Consider the following 20,846-nt stretch of genomic DNA (forward strand, 5'->3'; position numbering starts at 1 on the left):
CCTTCAGCAGGTGCTGCCTGGCAGCTGTAGTGGTCATAGTGACGAACTCGCATCGCGAGAAACCGGGTTTCAAAACAACACCGGCGCCGCAGTGGTGGTTTTCTGTGGTTCTGAACTTCGAGGTGAGGATACGAGCCAATCACGAGCCTGCAGACACGTTCGTGAAATCCCAGAATTCTTCCAACGCGTACGCGATTCACTCCGTGGCAGATGTGACGCCTGTATTGCAGCTGGTGTTCCCTCATTTGAGCACTTGTAAAGTTTTTCGATAATAAATATTATTTCTCCTTCATCACTAGTCATTACTAGGGCTAGGATTACTATGTTCTAAAACTTCTAAAATATGCTCTATAAAAAATGCATTTATGCTCTTAAAAAAACTAAATATGTCCTAAAAAATTTTTCATTCCTATCTGAAATAGCATTAGTTTTAGCAAAATAATACGATAATGAGAAGTGTTGATGCAGTCTAAATTGTTTTGAGCCATTAACTTATTGTATGAACAAAAATTCTTCGTTTTACTAACTAATCTCATCCAACCAAAAATTTCACTTTTGACTGTTTTTCCCCTGAAAATTCAGAATTAATGTGCTGCCATCTATAAGTAAAAAAATACCTTGCCAAGTACTGTATTTAGCTTTAGAAGAGAATTGCACAAATTAAACAAAAGAAAAGAAAACTGTTTAATAATTGTTTTTATTTGATAAAAACTCTCAAAATTTCCCATAAACGCTAAAAACTTCCCCCATTTACCAATTTTAGCCTAGTTTTCGCCACGAGTTACCATCACCGATTCAGATGATTAATCTATTTACAGCCACACGCCAGTGTCCTTGAAGGGGTAGTATTATGCTCCACAAATCAGTGTCACTAATTGGTTGAGAAACCTGAATTTCGGGACTTTTTACCAATCAGCAACGACATTCCATTCTTAGTACATAAAAATCCTAGGCCTAAGAGCTCTCATCGGAAGCAGAAACCAGTTTGAAGCGGGATCGGAATAGCGAGCAAAAAAATTTACTTTTTATCAAAAATTATGAAATATGCAAAATGTGTCTTAAAATATTGAAAATATGCAAAAAAAAAAAAAAAAATGCAAAGACAAAGAAATCCGTGTACTAGTCATTACACTGTGATCCTCATTTTCACCACGTAGGTACCCTCTCGCGGCTTGCCGTTTGCTTTCCGACCCCGCATTTTGTGTTGAAAGTTGTTTGTTTTGGCGAGTTATATATCGCCCCTCACACAGTTCTGACCATCAGTTTAGTTAACCCCCCCGCCCCCCCCCCGAAAGTCGTCACTGATTACGTGAACGGAAGTGGTTGATTCAAGATGACTGACGAAGCAGCTTACTGTAGTTTTCACGGCGCAAAGGATTATGGGAGAGAAGGTCGGTTTCGATCACCAATTCACCCCTAGAAAGATGGGCTTTTTTCGATGGGCTTCTCTCCCACCGTTTTTTCCCCCTACGAGGGGAAAAAAGTAGCCATGCCGGCAATTATCCACCAAAGCGACCCCCAATCTTACGCATGTGAACGGTACTATATATGCATGGTCCTAACGTATTTATGAGGTCAGAGTTGCGCTTGTTTCGTGTTCTTCCTGGCGTTGGTATCTGTCTTCCATATTTTGCAAACGTTTTCCCTATTACAATGACTGTGTGTGAATCATATATGTTTAGCAGTTTGTTGCTGAGCTGTAACTTGATTTTCTGTGCTTTTTCATCTTCGAGGTTGCAACGCGAGCCCCGGGCTCCCATTTGGAAAAATCTCTCCGCAGGAAGACGATACAAACATAACATGGAAATTAAGTTATTTGCCATTTTTCACTCCAAAATATGGCTACTACTACTAAACCACACATGTACCTGTGACCAGAGATCTCCAGCCACTTTGCTAATTGGCCGGCCATTACCCGAAAAATCACTAGTCATTTCTGCAAAATCTGACTTCAGTCTAAACTCTCGGCCAATTCACGACCTGGCCGCACTTGGGACGCGGAATTTTCACTCACACGCACGCACGCACAGCATGCACCAATTCGTTTGTAATTCCTCTGAGGAATATTCGCGAGTTGCACACACAGTTGGAGTAGAAGTTTATTGATAATCTCATTAGAGATGGCGTGGTCATATAAAAAGTTGCAATCTAAGAAGTTTTCATTTTTTCGGTGAAATTTGATAAAGATGCTAAATATAATAATAATAATAATAATAATGCGTTGCCTAATTCAGTTTAACGTTACTGTGCTATGGAGGTATATATAAATATATAAAATTTAAGTTACATATATACGCAATAAGTTGATAGGTATGGGTGCAATAACATTTCAACAGCACACTGATGTGCGGTGAATTGAAGGTAATGTAGCAATTCATTTGCGCCGAAGAAAGAAAATATTCATACCTTTGATGTCTTTGACACATTGCCTACGGTCATCTCGGTAAGTGAAATGCGAAGGCGCGCACTGGCAGTAACAAGGCCGGCTAGGGACTTCCATCGCCGGCCTGGCACCCGAGTTGTCGCACTTCGTCAGGTTCTTCGGGTTGCAGTTTGGCATCCGGAAAATGTCGCCGAAGTAGTCCCTCGTGACTTCACGCGACGTACCGACCGCACATAGGTAGGCGGCGGCGACGATCAGCAATGCGGACATTGCAGGGAAAATTACCTAACGGGGCCCCTCTTTACCCTATCTATCTGACCTACCCGTCACGTGACCGCCGACCAGAAACAATCGCGTGATGTCAGCATCGGAGGTTGGCTGTATACGTCCTAAACGCCATCAACACATTTTGTCTAAATTTGGGCATTCGTGGTCAGGATTGCACTGCAAAGCATCTGCGGTGAATTTCATCCTTGTGTACCTCATGAGACGATGATCGGACTTTGCTACACTTCATCTTGGATAGTATTCGTGATTACACTCTGCAAGAAAACAAAACATATCAATGAATGATCAAGCCCTAACATTACAAGAAGTCAGTATGTGTGAATCACTATTCCTGCAAGGAAAAAAGGGAAAAGCAGGGTTTCCCCTGCTTTTGCGAAGAGAGATAAATAAACTGAAAATAGGGATAGACTATCATGTATAATGATATGAGTTTTTTTTATGAATTAAATGCTAATTTTGAAAACTCTGGGATGGGCCGGGGCTAATTGAGGCTTATGGTTCGAGCAACAACACTTCGAAAAATTCCAGAGGCAACACTCACTTTTGTGCATTGATAAGCGATAGGCGCAGTGAGAGACCATTAATAGCATTGGGACGGTACTTACAGCATCGTGAACAACGCAGGAAACAGGCAAAACAAGAAGACCTCACCAAAAAGGTTGGTGCGCTAACCCCTCTCTCTGTGGAGGATTTCTTGCGGCAGCAATGTGGGATCTACATTGGGGTTTTTTTCCCCTCTCAGTCTGCGTCTAGCGGCTGCGATTACCATGCTACAGGTACCGTTTCAATGCCAAAATGGGTTTTTATACTGTACTGATATCCTAGCAATGTGCATAAAAAAGGGTTTTGTTATTTGAAATATTTTGACTGTTGCCTTAACCACAAAACTGGGGATTTCTTTCTTGAAGAAGGCCCTGGCAGGCTAAAACCGAGGCAGGCTAAATCCAAATTTAGCATTTTTCAGGCAGAAGTGGTGTTTCAACCCCAGAAGTTTAGTATTTATTAGTGTGTTAGAAGCTGTCAAAAAAGAACAGAGGTGGAGATTTTCAACGTACAGCAAAACCTCATTATAACGATACTAGATATAAAGATAAATCCCTCTACAACGATGTGTTCTTTTTTTCAAATCTCGTTTGGAATTGTCTGTAGTCTAATGTTTCCCTTCTCTCGATATACGATATCCTTTACTCCGATAAATCCCTCTATAACAATATTTTTTATAGATTTTGGAATCGATGCAATGATATTTGTTTATGTTTAGCTCAAAATCACCTTCAATATATTTTTAAATATTCCTCAAAGTTCCCCTGACCCTTTGCAACCCATGCTTGTGTATTATCGAAATTTCGCTCCAGCCTCGAGCTGCTTGTACAATCAAAATTCCTGCTCAAAATTATCATGCGGACGCGCGAGCATGCTTGTACAGGGTGGACAAAAATACGTAGAAACTTTACAAATTCATAAAAACCGAAAAAATAACCGAAATAAAAAACGGTTTGCAGGGTTAGCATCGCTAGGTCACGGGAATTTTTTTGAGAAAGGAAAAAAAAACCTCAAAAAACAGCTAATTGGTGGGGCTGACGTATACCAGTCAAAGAAAAGATGCGCAAATAACGAACAGAATATCTCCAAATCGTTTATTACAGCAGTATGTGTTCCACATGACCACCAATACCACAGAGAATAACGCATTGCGGGCGAGTCACAAATCCAGCAACGGCAGAGTGTAGCAGGTCCACATACACGGTTTACAACGGTGAACTGCTTGTGGATTAGGGGAACAAGCTCTTATAACGTCTCATTCGCATATTTTCACCGAAGTCAATCGTACCAGCCCCACCAATCGGCTGTTTTTTTAGTTGCTTTTTTTTTCGCATCTTAAAAAAATTCCCGTGATCTAGCGATGCTAACCCTGCAAACCGTTTTTTATTTCGGTTATTTTTTTGGTTTTTAGGAACTTTTAAAGTTTCTACTGACTTTTTGCCCACCCTGTACAAGAAGAATGAATATGCATGCCTGTCAGGCTTGCAGTTAGGTATGTTTAACTGTCTTTACCGACACTGTTTTCACCGGTAAAGGCGGCGACACACGTAACTGACAGCTTGACAGGCATGCAAGTTCAATTCTTTTCCACCAGCATGCGCAACTTCCCTTTCGCCGCCACGTGACATAAGCATGTTTACGCAGGTGCCAGTTTTTTTACATTTACGCAATGTACGAAAATTTTTTCTAAAGAATAGTTCGGGCAGAAGGTGAGCGAGTGAACGACCAAGTGAACAAATGAGTGAGCGAATGAGCAAGTCAGTGAATAATTTAGAAAGTATGTGAGAGTGATCTAATGATAGAGTGAGCGAACTGGTTAAAGAGTGACCCATTGAGTGCGAGCTAACTAGCTGTGGTTACGAGTCGGTTTAGCAGTCCTATTTGATTTCGCATCTAGCTAGTTAAGCCGAATAAAGCAGTCACTCTCAAATTTTCAGTTGCCTTGCCCTAGTGATGGCATGTTTGCGGCTCCATTACCCTAGCCCAGGGGTCTTCAACCTTTCAGACACGGCGGGTCAAATCGAAACTACCCAGGGAGTCCGCGGGCCACCAGCCACGACCTCCTATATTCGTTATATAGGAGGTCGTGCTCCAGCTCACGTAAAGTGTTATCTCAATAGGAGGCCAACAAGCCCCCTCAACTTAAACAAGCACGAAAGCAATCGAATAATTTTATTTATTATGAAATCATGTTTTACTTTTAGATTTTGAATAATTTTCACATGAAATCACTTGAAATTATTCTGCAGTTATAAATTTCAACAATTCTGAAGTTATTTTCTTTCTCAATAAGTCTTGAAATAATTTCTTTCAATTATTATGCAATTCAAGATATGCAGAAGACTGGATGTTGTGAAGATATTTTTTATTTCAGATGTTAATTTTTCAAGGAAGGAAAAAACTCATCTCTGCCTCTACCGGGAGTCGAACCCGGGTCCCTCGATTGCCGGACGAGTGCTCTGACCACTAAGCTACAGAGGAGATAGAGATTTTCCTTCGCTAGAGCGTATATATGCCGAACGGAACCGTGCAATGGACGGTGAAACCGATCAGCTAATAGCTCATGGACGACGAGCCACCAGAGGGCTATATATATGACATGAATGTCGCTCTCCACTTGTTAATACAAGATATGCAGAAGACTGGATGTTGTGAAGATATTTTTTATTTCAGATGTTAATTTTTCAAGGAAGGAAAAAACTCATCTCTGCCTCTACCGGGAGTCGAACCCGGGTCCCTCGATTGCCGGACGAGTGCTCTGACCACTAAGCTACAGAGGAACGGAACCGTTCGGCATATATACGCTCTAGCGAAGGAAAAAATCTCTATCTCCTCTGTAGCTTAGTGGTCAGAGCACTCGTCCGGCAATCGAGGGACCCGGGTTCGACTCCCGGTAGAGGCAGAGATGAGTTTTTTCCTTCCTTGAAAAATTAACATCTGAAATAAAAAATATCTTCACAACATCCAGTCTTCTGCATATCTTGTATTAACAAGTGGAGAGCGACATTCATGTCATATTATGCAATTATTCTCTTATTGATTGTGAAATAATTTCTATCAGAAATTACGAAATTATATTCCTCTCTAATTAATTTAGTTTTATTCTCACTGATTCTGAAATTATTTTTTTTAAAAATTCTAAAATTGAAATTTCTATCAGTGATTTTTTGAATGATCAGCAAATCTGGAATTATTACCTTCAGTAATTTTTAATTATGGCACGTGAATTATCAGTAATTGTGGAATTACTTCTTTCATGAATTCTGGAATTATTTGTTTTATTAGTTCTAGAATTTATTTCTTTTTTTTCTTTGCAATGTTTTCAACCAGTTTTTGACCCACGGGCCATGTGCTGAAGACCCCTGCCGTTGCTCATAGCTGGCTAGCTCATTCACTCACCAAATTGTTCACACTTACTTGCTCATTCACTCACACATTTGTTCACTTTCCTGTGCTTCCCAACTTTGAGGAGCAAATGCCAGCTGATCTTCCCTTTAAAAAGTCTCACCACAGAGAGCAACAGTCCTACAAACAGTACAAGTATTCAGACACTACACACTTCAATCACTTCACTTCTGAAATATAGATGGCAGCACTGAAAAATCATACATAACTCTAGATACACAATCAGACTGGTAGACACACACACTCACACTTCCGGCACAACTGAATAGGTAGTAAATTGCGCTCGGTATGAAAAAATAATATTTGTTCACTTGGACTCTCACTTGGTCACTCATATATTTGTACACTTGGACTCTCACTTGGTCACTCATATATTTGTACACTTGGACTCTCACTTGGTCACTCATATATTTGTACACTTGGACTCTCACTTGGTCACTCATATATTTGTTCACTTGGTTTGATCATTTTTGTCGCACCACGGTCATTTTCTGCACACGAGGGCTAATTAGACCGGGACCTACAACTTATTGCCGGTTCGGAACGGCAGGCTTGTTTTTTATACTCATCGAGAGGTTGGTACGCTAACCCCTCGATGGGGGACTCCCTGCGGTAGCAATTTTTTGCTGCGGTCAAGTCGCCGTTTTTTGTCGTACCCCTGTCAGGAAATTGTTCACTTGGACTCTCACTTGGTCACTCATATATTTGTTCACTCGGACTCTCACTTGGTCACTCATATATTTGTTCACTCGGACTCTCACTTGGTCACTCATATATTTGTTCACTCGGACTCTCACTTGGTCACTCATATATTTGTTCACTCGGACTCTCACTTGGTCACTCATACATTTGTTCACTTGGACTCTCATTTGGTCACTCACTTGATCATTCTCTCACTCGCAAGCTGAGCTCACTGAAGCGCAAAGGCTGATACCGGTACCCGCATGATTATGCTTGCGCAAACACGGGTCTTGAACAATCATGCATTATCGAAATTCGTTCAAGCCTGAAGCAGCTTGTACAAAGTGTCCCCACAATCGAATGACCGTTTTCGGTCATTCAATTTGACAGCAAGGAAACGGAGACAGATATTGAAGTCATTCTTGCGGAATACAAATGTGCGAAGTGAGGAATTTCAGATACGTCATTCACGTTTCCAGGGGTTGTACAGTTATTAAAATAAAAAAGAAATTAACTTTTTATGTGGACGTCCGTGCCCAAACAGCCAATAAGAAAGTAGTTGCCCTGTCTCTCCTGATCGCCTATATAAAATGTGTACTTAGAAGACCAGAAGTAGCCAAACGGCTATTAAACCTCGCCGCCTTCATGACCAACCACCCAGAGAAGCCCCAACTGATGGGAACCCGAATGACGATGAAGAAAGGGTGGACTCGAACACTCCAATAGGCCCCCCCGCCCCTGGAGATCAGCCACACTGACAACAGAGATCCAGTCGGACGCAGAAGGGGACCTGGAACTTGCGCAGAGCCACTAACGACATGAGTTGGGTTCCTCTCCTTTGGGTCCCATGATAGGGCTCCCGATTGTTCTTTTTGTAATTTAGCATTTACACACTGCGAATTGCATTTTTGAATCTCGATTGAATGTATATTGTCACAACGATTGTATGTATAACATTTAACAAATGTATATTGCGCTCTACGAAAGGGGGACCCCGATCGCGACCGCACTTGTCACACATCCCTAAGGGCGGCTCAGATATATATATAAAAAAAAAGAGTCATTCGCGATCCTTTCGATTTCATGCAAGAATTGTTTGTACTCTCATTTCAACGGCAGTAATGCGGGACAACATGTATAAACCATCGAGCTTATATTACTGGAGGGAGCATGACGTCAGCGGTCTCCGCCTTGGCAGTGCTGAGGAAGGTGTCCCCCAACATCTTTCGTCGGAAGACCACGTGATTCGGTGCAAACAAACACGGTCTCCCATAGAGATCAATGTTAAAATTGCCGATTTTAACATAGAAATGCGGAAATTTAGTGGAGTTTTCCGCCACATCAATAATTTCAAAAATTGAATTGAATTCTCGATTTTTGAAATATTGAGTTCGCTTAGAGATACGAAGCCCAGAAAATTAAATATAAATTAATTAGCCAGACCCACTTTTGAGGTTGATATCCATGCAATAACGTTAATTTCAGCTTTTTATTTATATCTTCTCAAGCACGAAAATGAAAATTAATGTCTCCGTACTGTCTTATACAGTATTATCCAATTGCATCTCTCAATCCATATAGTTTAGAATGTTTTGAAATTAATTATGGGCCCATATAAATTAAATTCCGCAGCTTTAATCAAGCATTTTTTGAAGCAAAAACAGGCAGATGGATTCATTTCTATGTTTCTTTCATTTAGATTTGTTCCTTTCATGAGTCGCATGTGACATTCCTTTCATGAGAGTAATTAAAGATAATTTTCCAGAATTAATGAAAGTTATCATTCCAGAATTAATGAAAGTTATCATTCCAGAATTAATGAAAGTGATAATTTCAGTTCTTAATGAAAGAGATAATTTCAGTTCTTAATAAAAGAGATAATTTCAGTTCTTAATGAAAGAGATAATTTCAGCTCCAAATAAATGAAAGTGATAATTCCAGCATTAATGAAAGATAATTCGGAATTAATGAAAGATGATTCCAGAATAAATGAAAGAAAAATTCGTTTTAATGGAACAGATAATTTCAGTTCCAAAATAAATGAAAGCGATAATTTCAGCATTAATAATGAAAGAAATAATTCCAGAATGAAGAAAAAGGGATAATTCCAGAATGAAGAAAAAGGGATAATTCCAAAATTAATGAAAGAGATAATGCCAAAATTATAATGAGATATAATTTCAGAATCAATGAAAGAAATGATTCCAGCAAAAGAAATAATATCAGCGTTAATGAAAAATAATTTCAGCAATAATGAAAGAAACAAATCCAGAATTGATTAAAGCAATTACACCAGAAGTAATGAAAGAAATAATAATTAATAAAGAAATAATTCCAGAATTAATTTCAAAACATCCTAAACTAGATGGATTGATGCAATTGGATAATATAAGACAATACGGAGACATTAATTTTCATTTTCGTGCTTGAGAACATATAAATAAAAAGCTGAAATTAACGTTATTGCATGGATATCAACCTCAAAAGTGGGTGTGGCTAATTGATTTATATTTAATTTTCTGGGCTTCTCGTATCTCTAAGCGAACTCAATATTTCGAAAATCGAGAATTCAATTCAATTTTTAAAATTATTGATGCGGCGGAAAACCTTACTAAATTTCCGCAATTCTATGTTAAAATCGGCAATTTTAACATTGATCTCTATGGAAGATCGGGTTTGTCTGCACCGAATCACGTGGTATCCTTGCATTAGATGATGTAGACGACGTCGCTGCGGCTGGATGCTCCCTCCAGTAATATGCTCGATGGTATAAACCCAAAGCCGGACTGAAGCAGGTGCGAAGTGTGTGGCCACACCGGGCCGCTAAATTTTAGGAGCCACAAAAGGAAAAAAAAACAACTTCTATCGCATTTTTGACATTACAATTCTCATTGACTTTGATCGCAACTTATTTTACAAAATAATAACTCAAAACTCTGCCCGATAAAAGAAACCCCCTGATGTAATACCAGGCCTTATGCCACAGAAGTTTTTATGAAAAACTCCCTCTCCAAAGCGGGGGGGGGAGGGGATGTAGAGGGATGATGTCCTAGGCCATAAATACTCAACCCATGACCCACGGGCCCAACAGGCCCTTGGAATCATTTTTGATGTAGCCTACGACTCAAACCTAATTTTCTAATTTTGTAAAGAACTAAGTAGAAAATTTAGAGATCTCTTGAGTGGCCCGCGGCCCATTTCCAGATCACTAAATTTCCGGTTTAGGGGCCGCAAAATACTTAGGCCCATCCCTGTATAAACCCGAACACATCCGATGAAGTCTCTCATCGGATTCGAAACTCTTCAAAAACAAAATCACCTGGTGTAGGTTAGGCACGCAGATAATAGGTCATACGTGACCATAAAAAACCAGAAAACACGGGGCAGAAATCGTTTTTTGATTTTTAGGAAAGTGTTGACACGGGACGTGCCGGTTCGTCCGTTGAAGGCCATCCATCCCATGACTGGCCAGAGAGAGAGAGAGAGGGTTGATCGAAACCTCCTCGAAGTAGTGATCTGCACCATTTAACTGAAAGATAGGGCTATTGTGTGTCAGAGAAAAAAAAAAAAAAAAATCGAAATTCGTTTCCTACCGGAAGGCGGAAGCCACGGATGGCAGACGGAAATCGAGTTGAAGGGAAATAACAAGTAAATAATGATGATGAAGTAAACAATTCCAACACGTACCCTCAGAAAAACACTTTTTCCACGTGAAATATAGAAATGAATGACGAGTTTTTTTGTTTGCAACATCCTTCCTTATTGGACTTTCATTTAGCTCAATCATCGTCCGTACCAATTAGTTGTATTTTTTCTGTTCAAGTGAAAGGCATTTTGGGGGGGGGGGGGAAATTCATGATTGATCGATCGATCGATCGATTGATCACTAGTGTAAATAAGACTCTTTGAATGACGTGTCGGCATTTTTTTTTGATTTTGCGTGTGTGTATTGCAAGTACTGTTTCGTAATTTGATTATCAATCCATATTCATGGATTCGTGAGCACATTTATAGTCACTGACTTGATTATCTTCAACATGGGTGGCTTAGAATATCATAGAATGGCACGTGCCGTTATGGCTAATTGACTTCTATAACGAGATGGAAATTTTCAGACATCTGGAAATAACGAGTTCTGAATTGAATTTTCTTTAAATCATTCGGCTTCGGAATCACACGTCCATCATTTTTGAGATGGTCATAAATATTGTTTGTGCATTTGGCGTCGATTTGCCATAAACTTGGCACGTATACACGAAGAGAAGTTTGAAACTGTTTTTTCAGCCAGAGATGACGGAATTCCATGGGTGTTATTGAGCTGTGATATCCATTGAGAAAAAAATAAAAACTGATATATGTGAAATTTTTTTTTCATTAAATATGAATTTTCAATCATTTTGAAAGTATTTTCCACTCACTATTTTTGAATTTATTCTCTTCTATTACGTAATTCTAAAATTACTTTCACGAATCGAAATCGTCCATCTCATTAGTTCTAAGATTTTTCTATCATTAATTGCAAATTATTTACTTCAGTAATTATAAATTATTTACTTCAGTAATTATAAATTATTTATTTCTTCAATCATAAATTTCCATCAATTATGATGTAATTTATTTCAGTGATTCTAGAATTATTTCTTTCATTAAGGTTATTTTCAGCAATTTTGTAATCATGTATGCCATTTTCCCTCCTAGAATGTAGGAAATCAAGAGTCCTCAAAGGTGCTTGCCACCCCCCGAATTTATTAAGACTGCACTGTTAATACACCTCAAAGGCGTTTGACAATTATGCAGGGTGCATAGCTATTACTTCACCAAACACCAACTCTGGCCATATCGCTATATTGCAATTTACTGCCATTAGTGAGATGGGTTGGAAGTGAAGGCGCTGTTTATCGGTGGTCGCCTCGAGTTCGTTAGGGAAAATATCTTATCGATATCCTCCCTTGAGTTCGAAGCCGGGACCCTGACAACAACCTTCACGATGGTAGACGAGCATCTTACCACCACGCCACTCGGGCCTCAGGGTGCATAGCTAACATCTCGCACCATTCAAATTACTGACGACCGTTTATCCTTTATATAAGCATACTTCCAACTAGAAAAATATTGTGTGGACTTCGGATACGTCATTCATATTACAATGGTTTGTATAGTAACTGAAATAGAGAAAAATTGACCTTTTCACGTGGACACCCTGCGCTGAAAATCCCAATTAGAAAGTTGTTTCCTTGTCTCTCCTGATGCCAACAGAACGAATTCTACATAATGTTTAAGTGTAATATTCGTAAGGTATTTTTTTTAATTCAAAAACTGAAGAAAAATTGGGAAGGAAACAGCATAAAGAATAAGGAAAAGAAGCGTTGTCCATTGTACTTTCCCAACATTTCTCAGATTTTTGAATTTAAATATCTCGATGAAACGTATTGTTGTTTTTTTTTTGCCTCAGGAGAGACAGGGCAAAGACTTTCTTAACTGGGTTTTGAAGACAGGGTGTCCGAATGAAAAGTCCAATTTTGTATTTTAATAACTATACATGAATGAATGTCGTATCTAAGATCCAGGCGTTATTTGGATACATTATTTGGAAGTATGCCTCTCAGATCAACGGTTCACCAGTAAAATGCGTTACTGCTTCTTATGCACGCTGTAAGCCTATATACTACAATGAATGAACACCAGAACTTTGCCACTGGACTTATCCCGTTGCCGAGATCTCTTCCAGCCAAGCTTCGTGGCAGAGTTTGGAACACGCCTATATACTACAGTACAGTTCTCAGTGGCCATTTGACTTGAACGCGAAAGTGTTTTTAATTTAACCCCTTTTCAATGTAAAAGTAGCTGTATTCTCAGAAATACTGGCTTGAACATGAGCTAAGTAGGTGCGGAAGGAACCTGCCTTAGCAAAAAGACACCAAAAATTCTGATCATTGGACCAAAAATAGCTTTAAAAGAATCAAAAGACAAGGAATGGGAATGATTTCAACGCATGAAAAACAGAGTGCAAGTGAAAATATGTATATTGGGGGGAAAAAACAATAATAACAACACACACCACGCGTGAAGCGTAACACTTCTCAGTAGGCGCTTCATTACGAGTGGAAAAGGTTCGTAAACTCATTCATCAAACCAGGGAGCAACGCTTCAGACGGTTTGAGATCAATGTAGAAGGTGAATGAAATATAAATTAAATCGATTCTCGAAATTCATTGAATAAGTAATTGAATTTCGTTTGTTTTTGAACCAGTAAAAAATAATTAGTTGATTAAATTTTTAACTGTGACATATTTTTCAACGATATTCATTCGATTGAAATTGGACGTCGAATGTTTCGACAGTAATTTTTTGTTTCTTCAAAGGTATTCTGATGTGGACATGGATAGTGCTGCTATCTATCGGAATTGAGTGTTCATGTGATCTGGATTTTCCCGCAACACACATAATATGCATGTTTGGAAATTCCAATTTTTAGGAATCAAAATAATATTTTGTACTAAAAAACAAGTTTCATCTGGAGGATATACGAGGGGAGGATATATATAGACGATATAGAGCGTACATATATAATTCATATTTTGAAGACATATTTTTTTATATATCTACGACATCGCTGGGGCCGGAAAAAAGATCATGCAAGAACGGGACTGACGAGAATCATTAAACGTGACAGACGTGCAACCCTTCCGCAAATTGCTGCAGATTTCAATGCTGGGCCATCAACAAGTGTCAGCGTGCGAACCTTTCAACGAAACATCATCGATATGGGCTTTCGGAGCCAAACTCGTGTACCCTTGATGACTGCACGACACAAAGCTTTACGCCTCGCCTGGGCCCGACAACACCGACATTAGACTGTTGAGGACTGGAAACACGTTGCCTGGTCTGATGAGTCTGGGTTTTAATTGCTTCGAGCTGATGGACATGTACGGGTATGGAGACAACCTCATGAATCCTTGGACCCTACATGTCAACAGGGGACTGTTCACGCTGGTGGAGGCTCTGTGATGGTATGGGGCGGGCACAGTTGGGGTGATATGGGACCCCTGATACGTCTAGATACGACTCTGACAGGTGACAGGTACGTAAGCATCCTGTCTGATCACCTGCACCCATTCATGTCCATTATGCATTCCGACGGACTTGGACAATTTCAGCAGAACAATGCGACACCCCACACGTCCAGAATAGCTAAAAAGTGGCTATAGGAACACTCTTCTGACTTTAGACACTTCCGCTGGCCACCTAAATCCCCAGACATGAACATTATTGAACATATCTGGGATGCCTTGCAACGTGCTGTTCAGAAGAGATCTCCACCCCCTCTTACTCCTACGGACATATGGACAGCCCTGCAGGATTCATGGTGTCAGTTACCTCCAGCTAGCAAGGAAACTTCTTTATTCCGGCACCCACTAATAATACAACTGAGAAACTCGATAATGCTGACCTTAGAGTTGGGGAAACGTTGAGAAGAAAATGATATCGTACGTACGACGGTTCGGACATGTGCGAGTCCATCGTGAGTAGTGGTGTTTTGGGTCGTTCTGGCTGCACCGCACCAAAAATTGTCCCGTTCTGGCTGCACCCTCACAAAAATTGTCCCGTTCTGGCTTCAAATAAAACACGAAAACCACAACTAAACACAACTTTACAAGTTTTAAAGATAGAAAACATTGAATTTTTTATATATGTAAACGAGTAGGCTTGCCTTTTTATAAATTATTAGATAATGAAATTTGTTAGATAATAATATTTTAATATTTCTAAAGACTAAAAATTGTATAAAGACAAAAAAAAAAAAAAAAAAAACTTACTGTTCATTGTTTCTGTTATCCATTGTTTTCTTTTTTCAGGTGATTTTATTTTTATCACTATGTATGCTAGTACGAGCATAAAAATATTCAATGTCTTTTTTATGTGCGCACTAACATGAAAAGTGATAATTTTATCTTCCTTATTTATTCTTTAGCTTTTCTAATAAAAATACCAGGTTCTGAAAAAGTTGCTATAAAACACAAACTGTTGATTACATAAAAATTATTTTTATTTAACCTAATTGCTCAATCTAAAATGTCCGAAAAATTAAATGCTTTGTTAGATTTAAAAACGCCGATTAATTCATTTTAACAAATTTTTGTCATGTTTTTAGATCTTACGTTTTTAAATCTGGTTTTTTTTTGGTTTTTTTTTGCGGCCTCCAACCTCCCCGAATAGCCGCACCCTAACCAACCAGGTTTTTGAAAACAAGGTAAAATATACCTAAAATTTTAAGTTTTTTTTTAAATTTTGTTGTCATTAATTTAAGATTTAGGAGGGGTTCACTTGATAACACTCTACGGAGCTAGAAAAACCCTCCTCTAAAAACTAGCTTGAAGTGTTATTAGCACGCTAAACAGAATAAAATTCATTTTTTTTATTTTTTATGTGTCCAAATGCAAAATTTTCTAAGATATTAAAAAAAAGTAAGATTTATCAGTGAACGGGTATAATGTTATCTTATTTTCTTTCAGTGTGTATAAAATATGCTTCTTGGTTTTAATAAAGTGCTGTGTACGTTTAAATAATTATTCATTGTATAAAACTTTTTTATATGTGTTTAAATCATAAGTTTTGAGAATACTTTTTTTAAATTCCTTTCCTAACTGGTTTAAAGGACCGCCTAAATGTTTAAGCATCTTTTTTCCAAGTTATCAAGTATGTTTATAATATGTAGCTGAGCAATCCAGTGAAAATCACATTGAATTGATTTTCGTTAGGTTTTCGTGTTTTGTCTATTTATATATATATATATTTTTTTTTTTTTTGCGGCCTCCAACCTCCCCGAATAGCCGCACCCTAACCAACCAGGTTATTGAAAACAAGGTAAAATATACCTAAAATTTTAAGTTTTTTTTTAAATTTTGTTGTCATTAATTTAAGATTTAGGAGGGGTTCACTTGATAACACTCTACGGAGCTAGAAAAACCCTCCTCTAAAAACTAGCTTGAAGTGTTATCAGCACGCTAAACAGAATAAAATTCATTTTTTTATTTTTATGTGTCCAAATGCAAAATTTTCTAAGTTATTAAAAAAGTAAGATTTATCAGTAAACGGGTTTAATGTTATCTTATTTTCTTTCAGTGTGTATAAAATATGTTTCTTGGATTTAATAAAGTGTTGTGTATGTTTTAATAGTTTTTCATCGTATAAAACTTCTTTATACGTAGTTAAATCATAAGTGTTGAGAACACTTTTTTTAATTCCTTTCCCGGCTAGTTTAGAAGACATCCCAAATGTGTAAGCATAAAGTTTTGGCTTCAATGAGCAAAATTCTTTAATAGGCTCCCCACATGTTTCATCTTTTAGATACCCTAATCTGTTTTTATTATCGATATTGTAGAAACGGCTATCAGAAGAATAATTACTGAAATCGAGAACATGACTGAAATCTTTTTTTAATTTTTCATAAACATTCGACGCTTGGATATTTAAGACTAGGTTATCAGTGTCTGTGTAAATAAGCGTGCATTTGTTCTCCCCGAAATATGATTGAAAATTATAATAAAGATCAAACATTTTTTCTTTAGCTAATTCTAGTATAGTGAAACCTATGAAAATTGGTTTATTTAAAACAACTTTTTTTTTTCTATTTTTAAATAAAACTAAGTTTTCGTTGAGAATTTCAAAATATTCCATAGTTGGGTTCGCTAAATGTTTTTGGGTTTGACTTTTAGTTAGAGCACATTTAATGTCCGTTTTATTTCGTACGTTTTGGCAAGTTTTGCCAAAGAATGCATTATTCATTAGTTTATAGAATAATCGATCAAAATCATTTGTTGCTGATTTTCTTTGTGAATTATTAAAAAGCACATAGGGTTCTAAAAAAGGTTCCTGACGAAAACTCAGTATTTTATGTATTTTTATCAGTTGAAGCCCCATTTTGAGATAAAATTTTAGTAGTCTATAATGACAGGTATATAGATGCTTATCATATAAAGTGTTTATTAATTTTTTTACGTTGGAATTGTATTTTATATTTAGATTAGCCAGTAAGTCTTTTTGGTAAGGTGATAACATTTCCTCGTTAATAACTAGATGTTCAGGAGCTAGGGGGAACGAATTGTGTTTATCATGTAATTTTCTACTATATTTCAAATCTACTTGTAAAATATATCCAGTTTCACTATTATCAGGTACATTTAAAATATTGAATTTGTTAATTTCTTCATCACTCAACCAACGGAAATTACCTATTGGTAAACATTGAGTTTGACAGTAACCATAGAGATTATTTACGTCTAGAGAAAGTATGTATCTCTGTTTCTTACTCGGGTCAAAACCATATATTTCTGGGTTATTAGCTTTTACATGGCGATGGTTATTAAAACACATCCCACCTCTCATGGCATCTTCTATGAAAGTGTACATCTGTATTTCTGGTAAAAGTTCAATACGAGCCATCGTGTATTTCAGTCCAGCTACCCATGTGAGGTGAGGTGTTGATAAGAACTTCGTTACTTCTAGACCGTAAAATCGATATATAATCGTTCTAAAATGCTCAAATACATCACTCAAAAGTAGCACATCCGTGATTTGATAGAGCTTAAGGTAATCACTGAATGTCGAACATTTAAAATTATTCCAAATTAATTTAGCATGACTATATTCATCGTCACTTATTTCAGAGTTTGTTAGTAAATTGAAAAAAAATTTTTTATCGGGTAAACGCGAGTATTTTAATTTTTTTTCATCATCGAAGAAAGAATAGGGAAAAACTCCTTTTTTTCTTAGTAAAAATTTATTTTTGGATGTGAAAATTGAATTGAAGAGAGGAAATTCAGTATTGATATCAGCTAGTTGTTCTAATGAGCTCTGAAGAAATTTATACGAATCCAGTATCAGAATCTCATCTAACTGAATGGACGTGAATCGCTCCGAACTACTGGGTATAATTCTTATATTTTTAAAAAACTCCTTGGTTAGAGCATTGATTATTAAATTAGAATCATATCCTGTGAAATTGTGGATAAATAAAGGTAAAAAGAATTTTTTTTTTCTGTTTAAATTGCAGGAGTTGTGGGCAAAACCCATGAACTCACCTGTTGCATGACAATGATCCTTGACGACTGTATCATTATCACCGAAACACTGTCTGCAAATGTGGCAGAACTCTTTGTTAATATTATTTATACTATGTTTATCAAGTGGTTCTATTTCATGAAGCTCGTTAATGAGCTGTTTTTTTAATGTTTTAATTGTTTTTAAAAAAACCTCAACAGCATCTAACCCGCAATAATAATTTAAAAATATTATTTGTTTCTTTTTAACAACAGCGATAGCATAACTAATCGGTACATGTTTTTCTATAACAACAGAATTGTCACTTATAATTATAGTTTTTTTTCTTGTTATAGCTTCAAAATCCGCATACATACAGATAGGGTGTTTGACTGTTTTTATATAATCTTCGAAACTTGTCATTAAATTTTTAGGCAAACTCACGGGGACAATGTCATAGCAAAGTTGTTCGTGTCTTATGAGAGATTCTCTTCTTTTGAAGCCAAGTAGGCATGAACTGCAATAGTGATGTTTACCGTTACTGTTTATGAGTCTGTTGATATTTGTGATTAAAAAATAATGACCCTTAAATAAAAGTAAATTTATTTTTTTTTGTTCCCTTGTTGTTTTTCCTATGTAAAGAGGTGTTACAGATTTTTTTTTATATTTAAAAACATTAATTATTAGATTGTTTGATTTTTCGAAAATGTGTATATTATTAATATCCATAGGGAAATCTTGTTCATTAAATTTCAAGTATTTGAAAAATTTAAAATAAGAAGTTTTTTTACTTCTTACATTTTTTTTTAGGGGGAAGAGAGCTGCTAATACAGCAAACAGAAAACATTTCTGGTCATTAATATTTTTAATTTCAAGTAAACATTTTTTATTTTTTAAATATTTTGGTAACGATACAAATTCACATCCACCCGTCAGAGGTTTATATCGACCTAAACTCAGATCTATAAAATTAATGTTTTCTATAACCCACCCACTACCATTTCTAACAAAATTATCTATTCTATCGAGAATATTAACTAAGGCATCATTCAAAATATCATCTAAATTATTTGAACATATTATTTTAAGAACTTTTGATGCGAAGTAAAATTTGGTTCTTGATATATTACGATATTCATCGTATTTAAAAAAGGATATTTCCAAGCAAATTATGATCTTAAGATATGTTTTATGAAATTTTAAAATCAAATTTTTAATCTGGCCCTTTGTTTTTGATAATAATTTATAAGGATCACGTATGGTTGTTACCGCTCGATATGTTTTGATAAAGTTATTGAAAGCTGTTTGTTTTAATGCAAACATTTTGACCACATAATTTTTTTTTTAAATATTAGTATTATATTATACGCAAAATATTATTTAATAATATAAAAATTTAGTATTCTTTTATTTTTTTTTATAATGAGTTTGGACACATAAAAGCTAAAGAAAATGATATAATTTCTGATACCAAAATACTATTTAGAAGTATAAAAATCTAATCTCTTGGCAACGGGGGTAAAATCTGCTAATCAATCATTCAATATAAAATTTTAATTCTTTCTTTTTTAAAAAACCACCACCACCACGATAAAACCTATTTCATACATACTTATATATACATTTAATACACCCTTTTTTTATATTTATACGATAAAATACTTTTTTTTTCCTTTTTTTCACATTTTTTTGTATATATTTTATAATTTTTTAACATTTTTTTTGTATATATTTTATAATTTTTTAACATTTTTATATAGATAGTTTATATTTTTTTTAACATTTCATATATATATTTCATAGTTTTTTTATATATTTTTATTGTCTTTTTATTCTAGAAGCTAAAAAACGCTTCATTTAAAAAATATGAATCTTGGCTAACAACACAGGAAGATTATTTTTACTTTAAATGCTCAGCCATGCAATCAAGAGCCTTTCGCAAAGAGTCTAATTGCGTTACAGGAACATTAAATCTATTTTTTATCTCGCCATCTATTGATCTCGATATGTTTATGTAAGTGTTGTTCCTATATATTTTGTTTTCAATAACTATGCCATTACCTACATAAATAGAATAAGTCCTGTTTTTGCTCTTCTTTATCTGATCATCCTCCAATACGAGATCATATTTTTTTTTGGTTTTGCTAATCCGACGTTCAGTTTCTGATTGGCTATTATTGTCCTCGTCGTCGTCAGATGAAATGTTTGCACTTTTACGTTTTTTTGTTTTTAATGAGTCTTCATTTCTAAATTTTTTATCTACAAAACAAAAAAAAGAAATCGCCCCCTGTGAATATATAAAAAAACGCGATATAAAAATCTTATTAAGAAATCAATGTTCTTGAATTTTATTATTTAAAATCATAGCGCGAATAAAATAAGAGCTAAGTTGTTCTTTACACGAGAGTAAAAAAAATTTCTTTGTAAAAACTTACCAGGAGTAGCCATCTCGTCTTCCGAGCTTTTCGTTTGTGTAATGTGAAATGGTAAGCGATGCACTGGTTTT

The 20,846-nt window shown here is 36.3% G+C and overlaps 1 protein-coding gene across 1 annotated transcript in view; it reads right to left on the reverse strand.

The window, feature by feature from the left end:
- The window catches only part of LOC149077887 (uncharacterized), an 85,187-nt gene that overhangs the window by 11,593 nt on the left and 52,748 nt on the right, over window positions 1–20,846 (reverse strand). The window contains exon 2 of the mRNA XM_089241489.1: window positions 2,407–2,925. Within this exon, the coding sequence (XP_089097615.1) occupies window positions 2,407–2,653 (247 nt within the window). The 5' untranslated portion in view covers window positions 2,654–2,925. The remainder of the gene's footprint in view (window positions 1–2,406; window positions 2,926–20,846) is intronic.

This window comes from Pholcus phalangioides, unplaced genomic scaffold (assembly GCF_987345545.1).
Source record: "Pholcus phalangioides strain wild (caught in Gottingen) unplaced genomic scaffold, Ppha-v1.0 ptg000014l_1, whole genome shotgun sequence".
Classification (NCBI taxonomy): Eukaryota; Metazoa; Arthropoda; class Arachnida; order Araneae; family Pholcidae; genus Pholcus; species Pholcus phalangioides.